This window comes from Martes martes (assembly GCF_963455335.1).
Source record: "Martes martes genome assembly, chromosome: 13".
NCBI lineage: Eukaryota > Metazoa > Chordata > Mammalia > Carnivora > Mustelidae > Martes > Martes martes.
In genome coordinates, this window is record NC_137901.1 from 74,565,229 (window position 1) to 74,581,112 (window position 15,884).

The 15,884-nt window shown below is 44.3% G+C and overlaps 2 protein-coding genes across 8 annotated transcripts in view; one reads left to right on the forward strand and one right to left on the reverse strand.

The window, feature by feature from the left end:
• ANKRD13A (ankyrin repeat domain 13A) overlaps nt 1-1,550 on the reverse strand; it is a 31,860-nt gene extending 30,310 nt beyond the window's left edge. For both annotated transcript variants that reach the window (XM_080821267.1, XM_080821266.1), the window contains exon 1: nt 1,201-1,550. In XM_080821267.1, the coding sequence (XP_080677393.1) occupies nt 1,201-1,296 (96 nt within the window). In that variant the 5' untranslated portion in view covers nt 1,297-1,550. The remainder of the gene's footprint in view (nt 1-1,200) is intronic.
• A 2,396-nt stretch (nt 1,551-3,946) lies between these two features.
• Nucleotides 3,947-15,884, forward strand: part of GIT2 (GIT ArfGAP 2) — a 50,793-nt gene continuing 38,855 nt past the window's right edge. For 4 of the 6 annotated variants that reach the window (XM_080821797.1, XM_080821798.1, XM_080821800.1 and 1 more), the window contains exons 1-7: nt 3,963-4,152; nt 8,507-8,640; nt 10,334-10,446; nt 11,081-11,186; nt 12,955-13,041; nt 13,153-13,283; nt 15,483-15,577. In XM_080821797.1, the coding sequence (XP_080677923.1) occupies nt 4,101-4,152; nt 8,507-8,640; nt 10,334-10,446; nt 11,081-11,186; nt 12,955-13,041; nt 13,153-13,283; nt 15,483-15,577 (718 nt within the window). In that variant the 5' untranslated portion in view covers nt 3,963-4,100. Of the gene's footprint in view, nt 4,153-8,506; nt 8,641-10,333; nt 10,447-11,080; nt 11,187-12,954; nt 13,042-13,152; nt 13,284-15,482; nt 15,578-15,884 lie in introns of all 6 variants that reach the window. The other 2 variants (XM_080821799.1, XM_080821796.1) reach the window with 2 other exon arrangements.

Sequence of the window (15,884 nt, forward strand, 5' to 3'; positions counted from 1 at the left end):
GCTCAGCAGATTTTTTTTTTTTTTTAAATATAGCAGGGGGCAAGAACACTCTCACTTAGCAATAACCATTCACCAAACGGGGTGATGCTGACCTTGCTCAATTTTTGCCAACCAAAAGCGCTCCTTTTTCTCTAAAATTTCTTGACAATTATAGCATCGATTTTGAGCCACTCAAAAATCAGGACTTCGAAGTCAACAAGAATTACACCAAGTAACTACAAATCCTTATCCTAATAGCAAAGTACGTTAGCTTGGAACCTGAGGGCACCAATAACTCCCCGAATTATTGAGATGCCTTTAAAAGCAGTCTTTCTCCCGCAGAACACTACTGACACTTTGGACCAGATAATTCTCAGTTGTGGAGAGCTGGCCTGCGCACCGGAGAATGATGACCTGCATCCTTGGCCTCTACCACTAAGATCCCAGTAGCACCCATTCCCCACTGGTAGCAACCAAAACTGTCTCCACGCATTACCATTGGGGATGGGGAGGTGTGTGTCAAAAATTACCTCCAACTGAGAACCACTGATTTATAAAGATGGCAAGAAATAAAAGACAAGGAATCAAAGCACTGGAGGACAGGAAGGGATTTTAAGGATCCTGTGCCCCCGTGATTCTCAAACTTTGGGATGTATCAACCCCAGAGGGCCAGAAAGGGAAAATGCCTTGCCCAAGGTCACAGGGCGAGTTACAACCTGGACTCCAAACCCAACCAAGCCCTTCCTTACAAAAAAGGTGGGGGGGGCCGCGGGGGTGAGCGGTGTGTGTCATTCTTACTTCTTTGGGAGAGGCAGGAAAACCTAACTGGTTACGACAGTGTACTCTGGAGCCAGCCGGCCAGAGTTAAAATCCCGACTTAGCATTTATTAAGTGGGCGACCTTGCACAAGGCACATAACCTCTGAGAGCCTCAGTTTCCTTCTCTGGCAAATGTAATAATAACAGTGCCTACCTCCTAGGATTGCTGGAAAGGCAAAAAGATTATTATAATGTTCCTAAAGCCCTCGGCACAGGGCCTGGCACCCAGTAAGCACTCCGATACATGTCCTCTTATTATTATTGTCGCAGGCTGCAGAACTGAAGGGGTCTGCGGCACTCCGAAGGCAGAGGGCTGGAGATGGGCTCTGGGGGGGCGAAGCGACTCCCGATTCCCCCCCCTCCCCGCCCCTCGCCGCAGGCGGACCCCGGCCCCGCCCCTCACCTGGCCCCGCAGCTCCTTCTCCAGCTGCCGGTAGTCGTTGTTCCAAACCAGGAGGTGCAAGGGGAAGTGGCCGCTGTTGTCGCGGGCCGAGGACATGGCGAGAAGGCCGCAGCCGGGCCCGCACTGCCCGCTTGCCAAGCCTCAGCCCTGGCGGGGTCTCCGGCGCCCGCCCGCCCGCCCGGCGGCCGACCAGAGAGAGAGAGAGAACGGAGCGAGTGAACGAGGTGCGCGGTACGCGGTGGGGCGGCCTACGGGCCGGGTGCGGGGCGCGCGGGAGGTCGGGGGTCGCGGGCCGGGTCGGGGACGGGGTCGGCCGCGCCCACCCCGCGCCCCGCCGCGCTCCCGCCCGCGCTGACAGCTCCCGAACCGACTTCTGCGGGCCGAACTGCCCCAAACAGGGAAGTGCGCGGGGCAAACCACCGCGCGCCGCGGCGGGGGGAAACGAGGCCAAACGCGCGGCCCAGAGTCGGCCCACCGCACCCACCCCCAACCACACACCGGAAAACACAGTGCAATCCCAAAACAGAGCTAACATTCTCTCCCTTCGCCTAGGATCTCGACACGGACAACTCGGCCTATCCCTCACCAGCCCCTCTCCCCCTGCTCCAGCTGTCTCATATGGTTCAGTCCACAACTGGGCCTCTTCCATCAGCTCTGGGTTCAGGGGGTGGCCGCTGGGGCCTGGACCAAACCATTCCAGTTACTGACTCCCGTGCAGCCTTTTTGGAATTGGGCAGTGCTTCCATGATTGGCCAGAAGCCATTTTGGAAGTGGGCAACACCCAACAATTTTGAAGAGGGAATATTACAAATTCCGGAGAAGTGGCATCGAAGATTTGCCTAACAAGGGGATTGTTCTTCCTTAGGGCTTCTCAACATTGGCATACTGTAAACTCGGTAATTTTCTTTCTGTGAGGGTTGTCCTGTGCTTTCTAGGGTGTTGAGCAACATCCCTGGCGTTTCTATCCCCTGGACGCCATAGCACTTCCCCGCCAAAATGTCTCCAGACACTGCCAAATGTCCCCTGGGGGAGAAAAATCATCCCCAGTTGAGAATCACTTTCTACCGGAACTCCACACCGAGTTAGGATTCAAAGTGACCTACAGTGTGGTTTCCACATATGAGGGGCATTGGTTTTTCATACTAGTCACTTGAGTTTTGGATTATGGCTAAAAAGTCTCGCGGAGAATACCCAGACTTGATCAGAGTCTGCAAATATTAAGTTCATTCTTTGAGTTTCAACTTCAGACACTACAGCTCTTTGATTCAATGAAGAGCCACGTCAACTTAACAGCTATTCCGCAGCCTAAGTTATCGGCACAGTTGTCTGCAACTAGACCACACAGCCGGGTGAAGTTATTCAGTGCCTCCTGAAAGCATAGCCTCTTCCTCCCCAGCCTGCGTACATCCAGCTTTCAGATGCCCGCCACAACAGCTGTTCAAGAATCCTGGCCTAATCCGTTCTCCACACGCGTTGAGTCGGGAAGATTTGTGAGTCTGCGGAACAAAGCAGGGTGCAGGAGCACCAGGATATGACCCAGAGGCCCTTGCTGTGGAATGTGTGGGAATTATTCCGTCATTCCTACACCACACATTTATCAAAATGGAGAAGTAGACCAACATCCAGGGCCTCTAAGACCTCTTCCAGGACTTCCTATCTTTCCAGAAGCCTTATGCAACTTAATCTTTCTTTTCATCATTCAATGTTCATTGGACATATCTCTTATTCATGAGTTGAAGAACTCCACAATGGCTGTTTACCGGAGTATCTAAAGTCAAAACAGTGCCTGGCCCTTAATGGGCATCCAGTATTTCCCAAATGCAGATCATGGCTGCGTTTACATGTAATACATACAATAAGTATTCACAGTATTAGGGTCGCATCTCTTCTCTCATTCACACTGATTAAACTCATCTCATTGTGTTTATCTCACAGTATCCTACAGATTACTGTAGGTCATCTATTCTTATTCTCAAAAACAAAAAGTTGTGATTAGAAACTAACAGTAATACTAAATACCAAGAATAGCAGGAGCTACTATTATTGAGTGCTTACAATGAGGCAGGCACACCACATTTTTCTGTAAATTATTCCATTTGTCCTTAGCCAGATAGTAAATATTTAGCTCCGTTGGCCATATATGAGTTCTGTCAGATATTTTTCATCGACTTCCTCTTCTTTTTCTTTACAACCCTTTAAAAATGTTTTTTTAAATTATTCTTATGTAGCAAGACTTGCAAAAAAAAATTGTACGCTAGAGGTAGAGAACAGATCAGCTCCATTTTGCATATGAGACTAAAACTGCAGCCAAAGAAACACCTAGCGTTGGTTATTTTACGTATTTTGTTGTAGATGTACCACAATAGAATGTAAGCGCCATGAGAACAGGAAATTTTGTCTTTGCTCACTGTTATGTCTTCTGTGCCTGGAACAGTATGTGGAACAGAGTACATGCTCAATAAGTATTTATTGAATAAGTGAACGAACTTGACCAGTTATACTAAGTGACTCGACTATTAACGGCCTCGTGAAACATGTGGCTGCAGAACCCTGGCCACGAGATTTTGCTGCTTCTCCTGGTATTAATCAGTGCTGGGACTTCCAAAGAGAGAGAGAAACCCAAACTGAAGAAAATATATAGGCAGGGGAGAAGATGCTCAGGCACATATCTGCCCTCACTCAAGATGGCGACAAAGCAGCGTGCCCTTTCCGGTCACATGATCTGCCCGTCGGCTAAGGGCGCCTCCCCGCGCGTGCGTGCTGCGCCGCGGCTGCGAGGCGCTGAGGGGAGAGGCGCCGCCGCCAGCGCCGCCGCGGGGACCCGTTAGAGCGGAAGCGCCTCCGTCGCAGCCTTAGCTGTCCCGGGGACCCTGATTCCTGGCAGGTGGGAGGCGGGAGCCATGTCGAAGCGGCTTCGGAGCAGCGAGGTGTGCGCTGACTGCAGCGGGCCGGGTGAGTCGCACCGGCGGGGCCCGCTTCCCTCAGTTCTGCTCGAGGGGACCCCTGCCCCGGGGCCGCCCCCTGGGTCGGGCGGGTCCAGGCGTCCGAACCCCACACCCCCGTTCCCAAGGAGGAGGCACCGGCGCGGCCTCCGGGCGGGACCCGTCCGGTGCCTGTCAAAGCCGGGCGGACTAGGGGCCCGCCGCCCTCCCGCCCCTCCCGCCCCTCCCTCCCGTCTCATCCCCTTTCGTCTCCTCTGTCCCAGGCCGGGCGGGGAGGCTGCGGGGTCGAGGCTGCTTCCCCAACAGGAAGGGGCTTGGGCAATCCACAGGAAGGCCAATTACAGAAGTAAAATGTGAGCGTTCTCCCGGCTGCGGCCCCCAGAGGCTGCAGGTGTGCCCCCAGCTCCCCGCGCAGCCCCCCGGACCCCCCCCCACCCGCGAGGGGGCCCTGCCTGGGGTGGGTGCGCTTGCCGCTTCCGTCTACTGATACTCTCCATAGGACCCCCGTATTTTCCTGTTCTAAAAGCCCGTCTCCCGCTCCACCTCCACCGGGGAGAATCTCCAGAAGGTCGGGGTCTTGCAGACACAACCAGCGCTTGGGAGGCAATACCGGTCTCGAGTTTTGGGGTCTTAAGGGCCTGGGTTCAAGCTAGGTTTTGTCTCTGGGTGACCTTGGACTGGTGATTTCATGTCCCCAGCCTTAATTTCCTCGTTTTTCCGATGGTGATAATTGGGAGACCCACATTCAGTGGTAAGGAAGAGTCGATGAATATTCTTGGGATCATCTCATCTAAGTTTTTTTCTTTTCTGTATTGCGTTGTTTAGTACAGAATCTTTGCTGTCTCTTAGAGCTGGAGTTGAGGTTCTAAATCATACATTAATTACAACCTACAAAACAAAATGATTGGCAACAGATACATTTGGGCATTCAGGCAGGATAGACATATGGGTGTGTTGAAAGGTCAAAACCGTTTTTCCCTTGCATAAGGGATTTAGCGTTTTCAGATTTAGAGTTCAGATCCCTCTTAGCAACTGAAACCGAATTGACAGGTCTCTGTGCTGTTCTTGGTGCTTGGATTAACCTGCTTTGAAATTTGAAGTAATTCAAAGGTAAGATGGCTTCTCTGGTTACAACAAAGTCCAATTAACCATCATTATTAAATCATTGAACACCAGTGTTTCTGCAACTGTTCCAAACTTCATCTTGTTGTATGTCAGTGGAGACTGATTTTACATAGTACTGTGGTAAGTCAGACCTTGTGTGGTTCCTTTATGGCCTGTGTAGTGCAAGTAGGGTTACCAGTTTCCTTTGCAGATGGGGAAGGGGGTAGGGGAGTTGAAAAAGAGGACCTCAAGTCAGTGTGGGTTATACAGACTCCATCGTATTCTCTGAAAATGTTATTTGTTCCACTTCCTTATTTTCTTGTTTTCAGTTGAACTTTCTGTGATGTGTTTCATTCACATGAGTCTAGGTTCAGACTTCCTCTTGGAATGTGTATTCTTTACTCCTCATTAGGTGATAGGGAACAAAGGAAAACTGCTTCTCCATGGCTGCGCTAATGACTGTCTTGCCCTTCTGCAGCATTTCGTGCATATTTCAGAACATTTTCTCTTCCATTGTATCATTTTCGTTGTTGTCTCAAATGCCTAATCTACAGAGACTTGAGTCACTTCCTTCCTGTTTTGAATATAATTAGGCTACCTTGAAATGTTGTGTGAACTTGAGCAGCTAGGAATTTGTGCTGCCTTTTCTACAGAGCCCCAGTCAAGAGAGTTGCCTCTTTCTCGAAGGGGTCCCTTTAAAGATTCTGATGACTGCTGAGGCCTTCTCCCCAGAAAATGCACATGTAGTCACTCTTTCATCCAGAACTCAATTTCTTAGTGGGGTCACAGACATTTCTGAGGTCCATTTCTGAGGTTCCTGGGGAGGAACTCCCCATTGTGGAGTCCGGGGAAGCTCCAGCATAAAACAGTTTACCTTTAGGCAAAGGTTTCACCCAGCCTCATTCATATGAACTCGATTTTGATTTTGCTGTGCTGTGAATGTTCTAATATTTTTTGCATGGGACTCTGATCCATGATGTTAAAGTGATTAATTGAGAACCTTGCTTAATGTGTATTAAATCCTTGTTGTCTTACTCCTATTTATTTTTCTCCAGGAACACTGTGAATCCTCTGATATGTGAAAACAAAAGCTATGCTTCAAAATAGCCTTTTTATTTTTTTTAAGTATCAGTACCAAACTACAAAAAGCGGTGTTCTTTTTTTTTTTTTAAGATTTTATTTTTTTTATTTGACAGAGATCACAAGGAGGCAGAGAGGCAGGCAGAGAGAGGGAGAGGAAGCAGGCTCCCCGCTGAGCAGAGAGCCCGATGTGGGGCTCCATCCCAGGACCCTGAGATCATGACCTGAGCTGAAGGCAGAGGCTTAACCCACTGAGCAACCCAGGCGCCCCCCAAAAAACCGTGTTCTTATGTATCTTTGTAGGAATCTTTGGTCTTGATATTTTCAGTCTTTGCATTTCAGAATAGTATAGTAGTACTGACAGAATTATACTTCATTGATTTTGTTTTTGTTTTATTTCACGGCAAACCTTTTACCATGATAACATCTTAGCAAATTTTTTTTTAATGGCAACATTAATGAATCTCTTTTTAATGAATCTAGTTCATTTTAAAGGTTTTGTTTTATTTTATTTTGAGAGAGAGCGCAAGTGTGCACCGGTGCACACTCCTACATATGCACGGGGGGGGGGGGGGGGGGGCAGAGGGAAGGAGAGGGAGGGAGAGACTCCAGGTAGACTCTATGCTCGGTGTGGAGCCTGATCTCACGACCCTGAGATCATGACCTGAGCCGAAATCAAGAGTCTGTCCCTAAGCCAACTGAGCCACCCAGGTGATCTAGTTCATTTTAAATAGTTTGTTCTCTGAGCTCAACTACCTGAAAACTCCATTTGAGATTTTTTACTATAGTAATAGTGTTCACCTGAAACAGTTGAAGTCTTAAGTATTGACAATCAAAACTTTTTCCAGTTGTCAAGAATTTCAGCGCCTCTTGAAAATACCTGAATGGTACTTTAAAAATAATTTATAAAAGTTATAACAGCTGACATTACTGAGTACTTATTATATGCAGAGAACTTTACCCTTTATATGCCCCCTACTCTGAGGTATGCTGTTATTCCCATTCGACCCATGGTGAGGATGCTCAAAAAAGTAACTTATCTGAGATCATTAGAAGTGGCAGAGTTTTGGTTCCAACCCTGGACTGCTTGTCTCTAGAGCCACCCTCTCAGCCACCACACCTGTGACTCCCAGGATTTGTCTCTGATTTCATTATATGGTTGGAAAGGATTTGAATAAACGGTTTAAAATGGCAAAGATGGTGTACATGCATTTTAGAGATTTTTGTGGACATTGAAGAATTTCTGTATATAGCTCTTAGACCAGGCAGCTTGAGTGTTACCTTTTGTCACCCCATTGTGAGTCTGACAAAATGTAGAAAGTCTGTTTTTGTCTGGGGTTTTTAAGTGTATGTGTTCAGTTTACTTGCCCCGTGTGGATTATTCTCACTCCTTACCAAGTGCGGATTATTCCTCATCTCAAAGGATGTCTGCTGAAGCTCCATGGGACTTCATGGGAAAGAAGTATTGTACACGCACCAAAAATGTTACTCACTTTTATTTTATACCTTTGCCCCTTTAAAGCAGCCGTTATTCCAGCTTCTGTTCTTTCAGAGCAGTTGCAAGGTGGGACTCAGCAGTTTATTTGAAACGACTAATGGATGTCATAGAATATTTTCTAGCAGAGAAGGCCAGGTTCCTCAGTGTGTCCTGCAAGCCACCACAGCCACCCAGTGTTACTGTGTTGCTTGCAGCTTTCTGCCAGGCCTTGAGCCGTGCACAGGTATGGCAGTAGATCAGGGTAGCAGTCTCTTCAGCATTTAGTTCAGATAACAGTCTGGATTATTCATTGACATGGCTGTGTTATCTTGCTGTTTGTGGAGGTTGGTTTGAAATGACTCATCTGTCCTCTCCCAGTTTGCTTCTCATGTTGAATGAAGGAGCAGGCATCTGAGACAGTAGATCACATTAGGGCTACAGACTGTGGCCCTACTCCAGAAAGGAGACAACTGCTTATTTAGGGCTTCAGCACATGTGTTTAATCTCAATCAGTGTGGTACCCAGTCAGCCAAGAAAGGTGGTATCATCAGACAGGCTCACCAGCTCGGCATGTTGACTAGCATCATAAGACAACAGAAATGTCTTGTTTTTCTGGAAAACCAAACCTCAGTCGTCATTGGCCATCTGGCAGTATAGCAACCACCTGGTATCCTCGACACTGAGATGTCATTCTTCTTTCCAGATCCTTCCTGGGCGTCAGTAAATAGGGGAACTTTTATATGTGACGAGTGCTGCAGTGTCCATCGGAGCCTAGGGCGCCACATCTCGCAAGTAAGGCATCTTAAACACACACCGTGGCCTCCCACGTTGCTGCAGGTAAAGAGTAAGAATTCTCATGGTTTGTAATTTGAGCTTGTAGGGTTCATGGTTTTAGCAACTAAATTCCCCTTAAATCTTAAATTCCCCTTAAATCTTACAAAAATGTTTGAGTCATAACTAAATAGAGGTGCTATGCCTATTAGTGCTGTATGTGAGAACTGAATTCCTCATTTAAGATTTTTTTTCCCCTTCTAAGAAATAAATTTTGTCTCAAAAGCTCAATTATAGATAGAAAAATAATTGTTAAAATTTCCTGGTAACATTTCACTGCTGACTTTCTGGACTGTCACCAGAAATTGTTTTCAAATGGTCCACCTTTTTCGTATACCACAATAAATGTTTCTGAAAGCTGCAGTCTCGGGAAATTTTCCTTACGTTTCCTGCTTTGATGGAAGCATGGACTGAGACTCCTCAGAAGTCTCTGAAACGTCTGATCTAAGTTTTCTTGAAATTCTTGTTACAATTTAGACACCAAATTGGGTTGACATGTTTCGATAGAATGCCTGACACCCTGGTAAGTGTCAAGTGAGCTCTTTGTTTTCTTTGGAGTAGGATGTCATGTCACCTGTACTTCTATTTTGGGGTGCACATTCTTCAAGTTCTATTTGGAAGTCAGAATTAAGCATGTGTTTCGCCTTCATTTGTCTTGAGTACATATTTTACTAAATCTGTGGCAGCTGCTCAACATGTCCCTTAAACTTACCTATATAAACCAACAGACCAGAACAAGTGGGTTTGGGTCTCTGATGTGACACAGTCTCCACCAATGCAAAAAAAACAGATGGGGCAGTGTCAGGAGTCATGCTTTGAAATGAAATTGGGAAGTATGATTTATTAATAACTCGTGCTTAGAAGTTTCTAACAGCTCTTTCTCCTGTGAAAGTGGGTGTTTACTGCTCTCAGGTCTTTGTTTACAGATTTCATTATAGAAAGTCCAGAGATGAGTAGTTTAAAATGCCAGGCTTGACCCTAAAAGAACAATTCTGGAGCGCCTGGGTGGCTCAGTTGGTTAAGCAACTGCCTTCAGCTCAGTTCACGATCCCGGAGTCCCGGGATCGAGTCCCACATTGGGCTCCCAGCTGTCCACGGGGAGTCTGCTTCTCCCTCTGACCTTCTCACCTCTCATGATCTCTCTCACTGTCTCTCTCTCTCTCAAATAAATAAAATCTTAAAAAAAAAAAAAAATCCGGAAGGATGGCATATGAACCACCAGTGGTACTCAAGACAAATGTAGGTAATACTTAAATATTTATTTTAATGATTGCGTCAGTTTAATGTTTATAGGAAAACTTTAGCACACCAAGCCATAATTGCTAGTAAAAGTTTTTTAAAAATGAGTGGATTAAAGGAAAATCTTAGGCAGAAGGTCTAGACAGTACGTGGGTTGTTAAGAATCTTAAAAATTGTATTTGAATGATCACTGCCCCAAAGTGTCAAAGTGCTCTTCATAATATGTAAGAACAATTTAATCAAACGCGTTTAGGTACTTAGCCATCCTCCTGGTCAGACTTGAATCCTGCATATAGGGGTCATCCTTCTCTTTCTGGAATCAGAAAGCAATGGTTTGTAGGAAATCCCCGTCATGCTAATGTTTGCAGTAGGGCTTGGTTTTCCCAGTTCAGTCACTACAATTTCCAGTGAATATTTGTGGAAAGACATTAAAATATGATTTTATACTGCTTGGTTTTAGATGGTTGAAACCTTGTATAATAATGGTGCTAATTCTATATGGGAGCATTCTTTGCTGGACCCTGCCTCTATTATGAGCGGAAGACGTAAAGCTAATCCACAGGATAAAGTACAGTGAGTGGAATGTTTATCAATACTTTTATTTCTTCATAACCCTTGGGGCCCACTAAAAGGAGTGCAGCTACTTTGGACCAGCCTCCACCAAGGGCGGCACAGGAGGTGGTTACACTCCAGTTGTGCACAGAGCTCTTTGCTATTAGAAATGGAGAACAAGACCCTGCACAGAACCATCTCTTTTGCATGGTTGCACAGCACAAGTCAGTGGCTTCTCCAGTTTGAAACTAAAGCTTGGAGGCTGTTAATGTAATCAGACTTAAGCTTAGGTGCTCAGACAAGAGGCAGTCAGACCAGAGTTGTAGGTTCTGGGCTCCAGTCTGCCTGATGCCTCTGCCTGTACGATGGGATATAACAGCTGCTTCCTCACAAGGCTGCTAGGTCAATTAAGAAAATTACAAAGAAAAGAGAGAGGTTCTGAAAAGCAAATACTCTGCAATCCTGGCCATTAGAATGACTGACGTTTTGAGGCTTCAGGTCTTAAACTCCTGCTGGAACTTATTTCACTATTGTTCCTTTTCTTCTCAAGTAGGGGATGCGGGTCACTTCCTCTTCCTTTACAGCCTAAAGAATGGGGAATGTTACATCTGAGCTGTGAGTGAGCTGTTTTTTTCCCTCCCCCTCTGCAAACCAGTCCTAATAAAGCGGAATTCATCAGAGCCAAGTATCAGATGTTAGCATTTGTACATCGCTTGCCTTGCCGGGATGATGACAGTGTGACTGCCAAAGACCTTAGCAAGGTGGGTCATACCTTTTAAAATCCCTAAAATTGCTGGATGAAATGTTACATTGTTTTGTTTGGAAAAAACTTAAAGAGGGGGTGCCTGGGTGGCTCAGTCGTTGAGCGTCTGCCTTCAGCTCAGGTCGTGATCCCAGGGTCCTGAGGTCGAGCCCTGTGTTAGGCTCTTGCTCAGTGGGAAGCCTGTTTCTCCCTCTCCTACTTCCACTGCTTGTGTTTCCTCTCTCGTTGTCTCTCTGTCAAATAAATGAATAAAATCTTTAAAAAAAAAAAACTAAACAAAACAGGAAAAACAAGAAAGGAAAAACTTAAAGAGGAGGAAAAGAAAAAACAAAAAACTTTCTGTACTCTAAATAATTAATAACAGGCCCTTTTTGCAGTTGGTTTCATCTTTAATTTTAGTTCAAGTGGCAGCCATTCATGTTAGTGGAAGTACAAGGGCAAAGAGGAAAAATAAGTATGTATCTAGAAAATGATTTGCATTTTTCATATATGTTTTAAAATTATACTTCTATAAGTTTTTTGTTTAACTTTGAAGTAGGAACCATCCTTGAGTTTGTTTCTAGAAGGGGCTAGAAAGTTCAAGGGACTTCTTTAGGTTTCTGGACTGCATACTGAGTAGGATCTTCAGGAAGCAGGATGACTCAAAGCTGTAGTGCTTGGGATTCTTTATTATACTTGTAAAATGAGTAGATGGCTTTCTTTATGTGGGCCTTTGCATGTTTTTGAGAAATGCCATGAGAAATATGCATCTTTTTTTTTTCAAAGCACTGCTCTTAGGAAACGTTCACACAGAGTATGGGTGCTCACAATCAGAATTTTAAACTTTGCACAGAGTATATATGTTACTTTCGCTTATTAATAAGGCTTGGCGTGGCTTTTTTACCACAACTTAAAAATGTTAAATACATTGATTTTAAAAATAAGGTGTGGCTATAGATGCTGGAGTAGATTTCTGTGTTCTTATAATAAGCGTTATTGCATTTTGGACAATTCTAGGTTAGACCTGAAGAAAAGCAGCTCATCTTCTGCATATGTAAGAGCTTTTATGCAGTGGTACAGAATTTGGTATACTCAGGCCCATTTCCCACCCAGAAAGACTTTAAGTATTATATACAAGGCCAAGAATGGTGTTGTGGAGAGGGTGTGCTATGAGGCAGAATCCTGTAGCTTACACAGTGTAGGAAATGCAGCCCTAACATCCTAGGTTCAGTAGTAAAAGCAAATAATAATGATGTTTATAATGACAGCAGCAGTGGTCTTTGAGCATTTCCTGTGTAACAGGCTCCATGCTAAGCACTCTGTTATATCATCAACTCCTTCTAACAACCCTGTGAATACGTGGCATTTTTATCACCATTTTAGAGCTGAGAAAACTAAGGTTCAGAATGCTTAAAGAACTTCCACAAGGTCACGTAACTTGAACAGTGTATGGTTTGAATTTCAAGTCTTTGAGACTGCAGAGCCGTGTTCACCCTCCTTCTCCTACCACCTCTCACTTCAGGTCTGGTTGTGCCACCTAGACATATCATGCGTCTGGGCAGATCGGCCCTCCCAGCCCTCATTCCCTTCTCAGTAAAGTAGGCATGGCCCCTCTTTAGATCCTGGGGTAGTTGTGAGCAGCAAGGGAGAAGTGCTGCTTCCACCTTACTGAGCTAAATAAAGATTGATTATTACTAATAGAATGTATATTAAAATTATCTGCCAGCTGCTCTGGTATACCAGTCTTTACACTTGTAACAAAAATTTTTTTGGTTTGTGTTTTTTAGCAACTCCACTCAAGTGTGAGAACGGGGAATCTCGAAACCTGTTTGAGGCTGTTATCTTTAGGAGCACAAGCCAACTTCTTTCACCCTGTGAGAAAAGCATGAATTGATTTAGATATTAAATTGAAACTAAGTGGGTTGTGTTTGTGTAGCCTTTCGTTTTATTTGCTTGTTTGTCTACTTTTTATTAATATTTCTTAGGAAAAAGGAAATACCCCACTCCATGTCGCCTCCAAAGCAGGGCAGATTTTACAGGCGGAATTATTGGCAGTATATGGAGCAGACCCAGGCACACAGGATTCTAGTGGAAAAACTCCTGTGGATTATGCGAGGTGAGAGACCTAGATTCTTGTCACTGCCTTGGTTAGGGATTATTTATGTTGGGTATGATTCATTGCTAGGTGGCTAAATTGTGTATGATTAACATTTAACCCCTTTAAGTTAAGGATTTACATCCTACCATTTTGCAGATGAAGACATTTCAGATACGTATGAGCTCAGAGCCTGGCAAAGTCAGAGGAGGTAGAACCATTAACGAGTGTACTTAGCTTCCAGTGTTTCACATGACTTCTGATGCGGTGGTATTTGAGCCATAGGCAGCGTCCAAAGCAGGTATCAAGAATTGCAAAACCCACTCCTCAGTTTCTTAATATGTTTAGTCATGACTTGAACTTAAAAACAGATCTGTGCAGATAGGTAGGCGATTAAACAAGTAATAGTAAAATGTTAATTGTAGGTTTTAGGTAGCAGACGTCTGGGTGCTTGCCGTGAAATCCTTTTAAGTTTCTTCTTGGTTTAAAAACTTTCTAAAATGCTGGAAAAATTAATCCATAAGTTAGTCTTGAATATCATTTAAGTGATAGAAGATTGTTCATCTTTCCTTCTATTTCCAAATTAACTTTTTATCAACTGCAAAGCGGTCTGTTCTGTTCTGCAGAAGATAAAATGGGTAAAATGCCAAAACTGTGTCGTCCCAGAATTTCTTCTTCTTCTCTCATGGAGGAGATGATTCATAAATGCATAAAAGAGTTAAATGAAACAAGATAATGTGGAATTAATTGCCAGAATCGGTAACTGGTCTTAAAAGGCATATGTAAGGTTTCTTCATCATGGCCTAGGTCAGTAAGAAACTTCTTTAGTTGGTCTTTGAAAAATGGGTTGCATTTGGGTATGTGAAGGAGGGGCTAAATCATTCCAAGTGAAAAAGAAAGGCATGATTTAAGTTCAGGAGGGAGAGCTGGACGGGCATGTTCAGCACAGCAGAGGACTTTACTAGGTAGAGCAATGTGTCTGGGAATAAGAGCTGAGGTATATAGTATTCCCTGGATCTGAGACTCCACTGACTGTACCAAGTCGTCATTATCTCATATACCACTAAAAGCGGGAACAACTTGGCTGATTAAATGATGACGAACCATCAATTGTAGCATGCTTCCTGATTTCACAGCTGTTAAAAAAAAAAAAAAGGGTGCCTGGGTGGCTCGGTGGTTGAGCCTCTGCCTTCAGCTCAGGTCATGATCTCGGGGTCCTGGGATCGAACCCTGCATCGGTCTCTCTGCTCAGCAGGGAGCCTGCTTCCCCCTCTCTCTCTGCCTGCCTCTCTGCCTAATTGTGATCTCTCTCTGTCAAATAAATAAAATCTTAAAAAAACAAATGAGGAAAAAATATACATATCTCAGAAATCAAACATGTGGTAGATCGAAGGAACATCCTATAGTGTCTTGAATGGTGGGAAGAGAAAGTGGCAGAAACTAGACTTCGGCGTTTAAGGGAAGAGAGCCCTCGGTGCATGGTACTTATTATCACTTACCTTGTAGTTTCCTTGTGTGCCTTGCATATATAATAGTTTCTCAGTGTAATAATTTATTTATATGCCTGGTTACTAAACAGATTTCAAGCAGCTTAAGCTTATTTCTTTGTGAATGAAGAAAGGCAGATCTCATGTTTTCTGTTAGGCAAAGTTAAGGTTTTAGGAGGTAAAAGTAGCTATGAGTGGGAGCTGTGCATTCTGTTGGTCTGTCTCTCCCTGAATTACAAACCTTAAAGTGGATACTAAACTCTCATCCAGAATCAGACTGGCTGCATCAGAAGCCTCTAGGGGGAAAACCTTCTTCAAAATACTGACATTCCCACTCATCCCATCCTTACTGATGCAGAATTCCCAAGGTTGGGACCTAGATTTCTATATGTTTTTAAAAACACTTCAGTTAATTTTTGAGAACCTCTACTCTAGACCATTTATTAGTTTTATTTTCTACCTCATTAGATGAAGTTACTCTTTATCGCTCCCTTAAGTCCTTCATTTCTTTATTAAATATTCTGTTCTGTAAATTAATAAAGGAAGGGGGTAGTTCAGATTGTGAAAACAGTTTATAAAGGTGGGACAGTTTACCTCACACAAAAGATTGGTTATTCTGAGAAGTCACATTTGGTAAATTGCTCGGGTGTCTTAGAAGACATCTCTGTACTTTTTTATTTTAGAGCCAGTGGCTGGTGAGGAATATAAATGGTACTTTGTTTTCTCTTGGTAGGCAAGGAGGGCACCATGAGCTGGCAGAACGCCTTGTAGAAATACAGTATGAGCTGACCGACAGACTAGCCTTCTATCTCTGTGGCAGGAGACCAGGTGAGTGAAAGGACAGCAGTCTCTCTACACCTTCAGTCAGGTAACTAACCTCTGGAAAAACAAGTTGGAACACTGTTACCCAAGATATCTGCTTCAACATATCCTTAAGAAAATTGCAAATAAGGATTTTTATTCGAAATAACTATAACATATTCAGTTATATGTGAAAGGTATAGTCAGTCAAAACTCCTGGAATTTTGGGTTTTAAGACTTTAGCTCTAGAGGAGTAACTATTTTAAGAACCAAAGAGCATAATTGAATGTACACTATAGTTCTTGTGCATAATGGGACTAAGAATGGAAGAGCA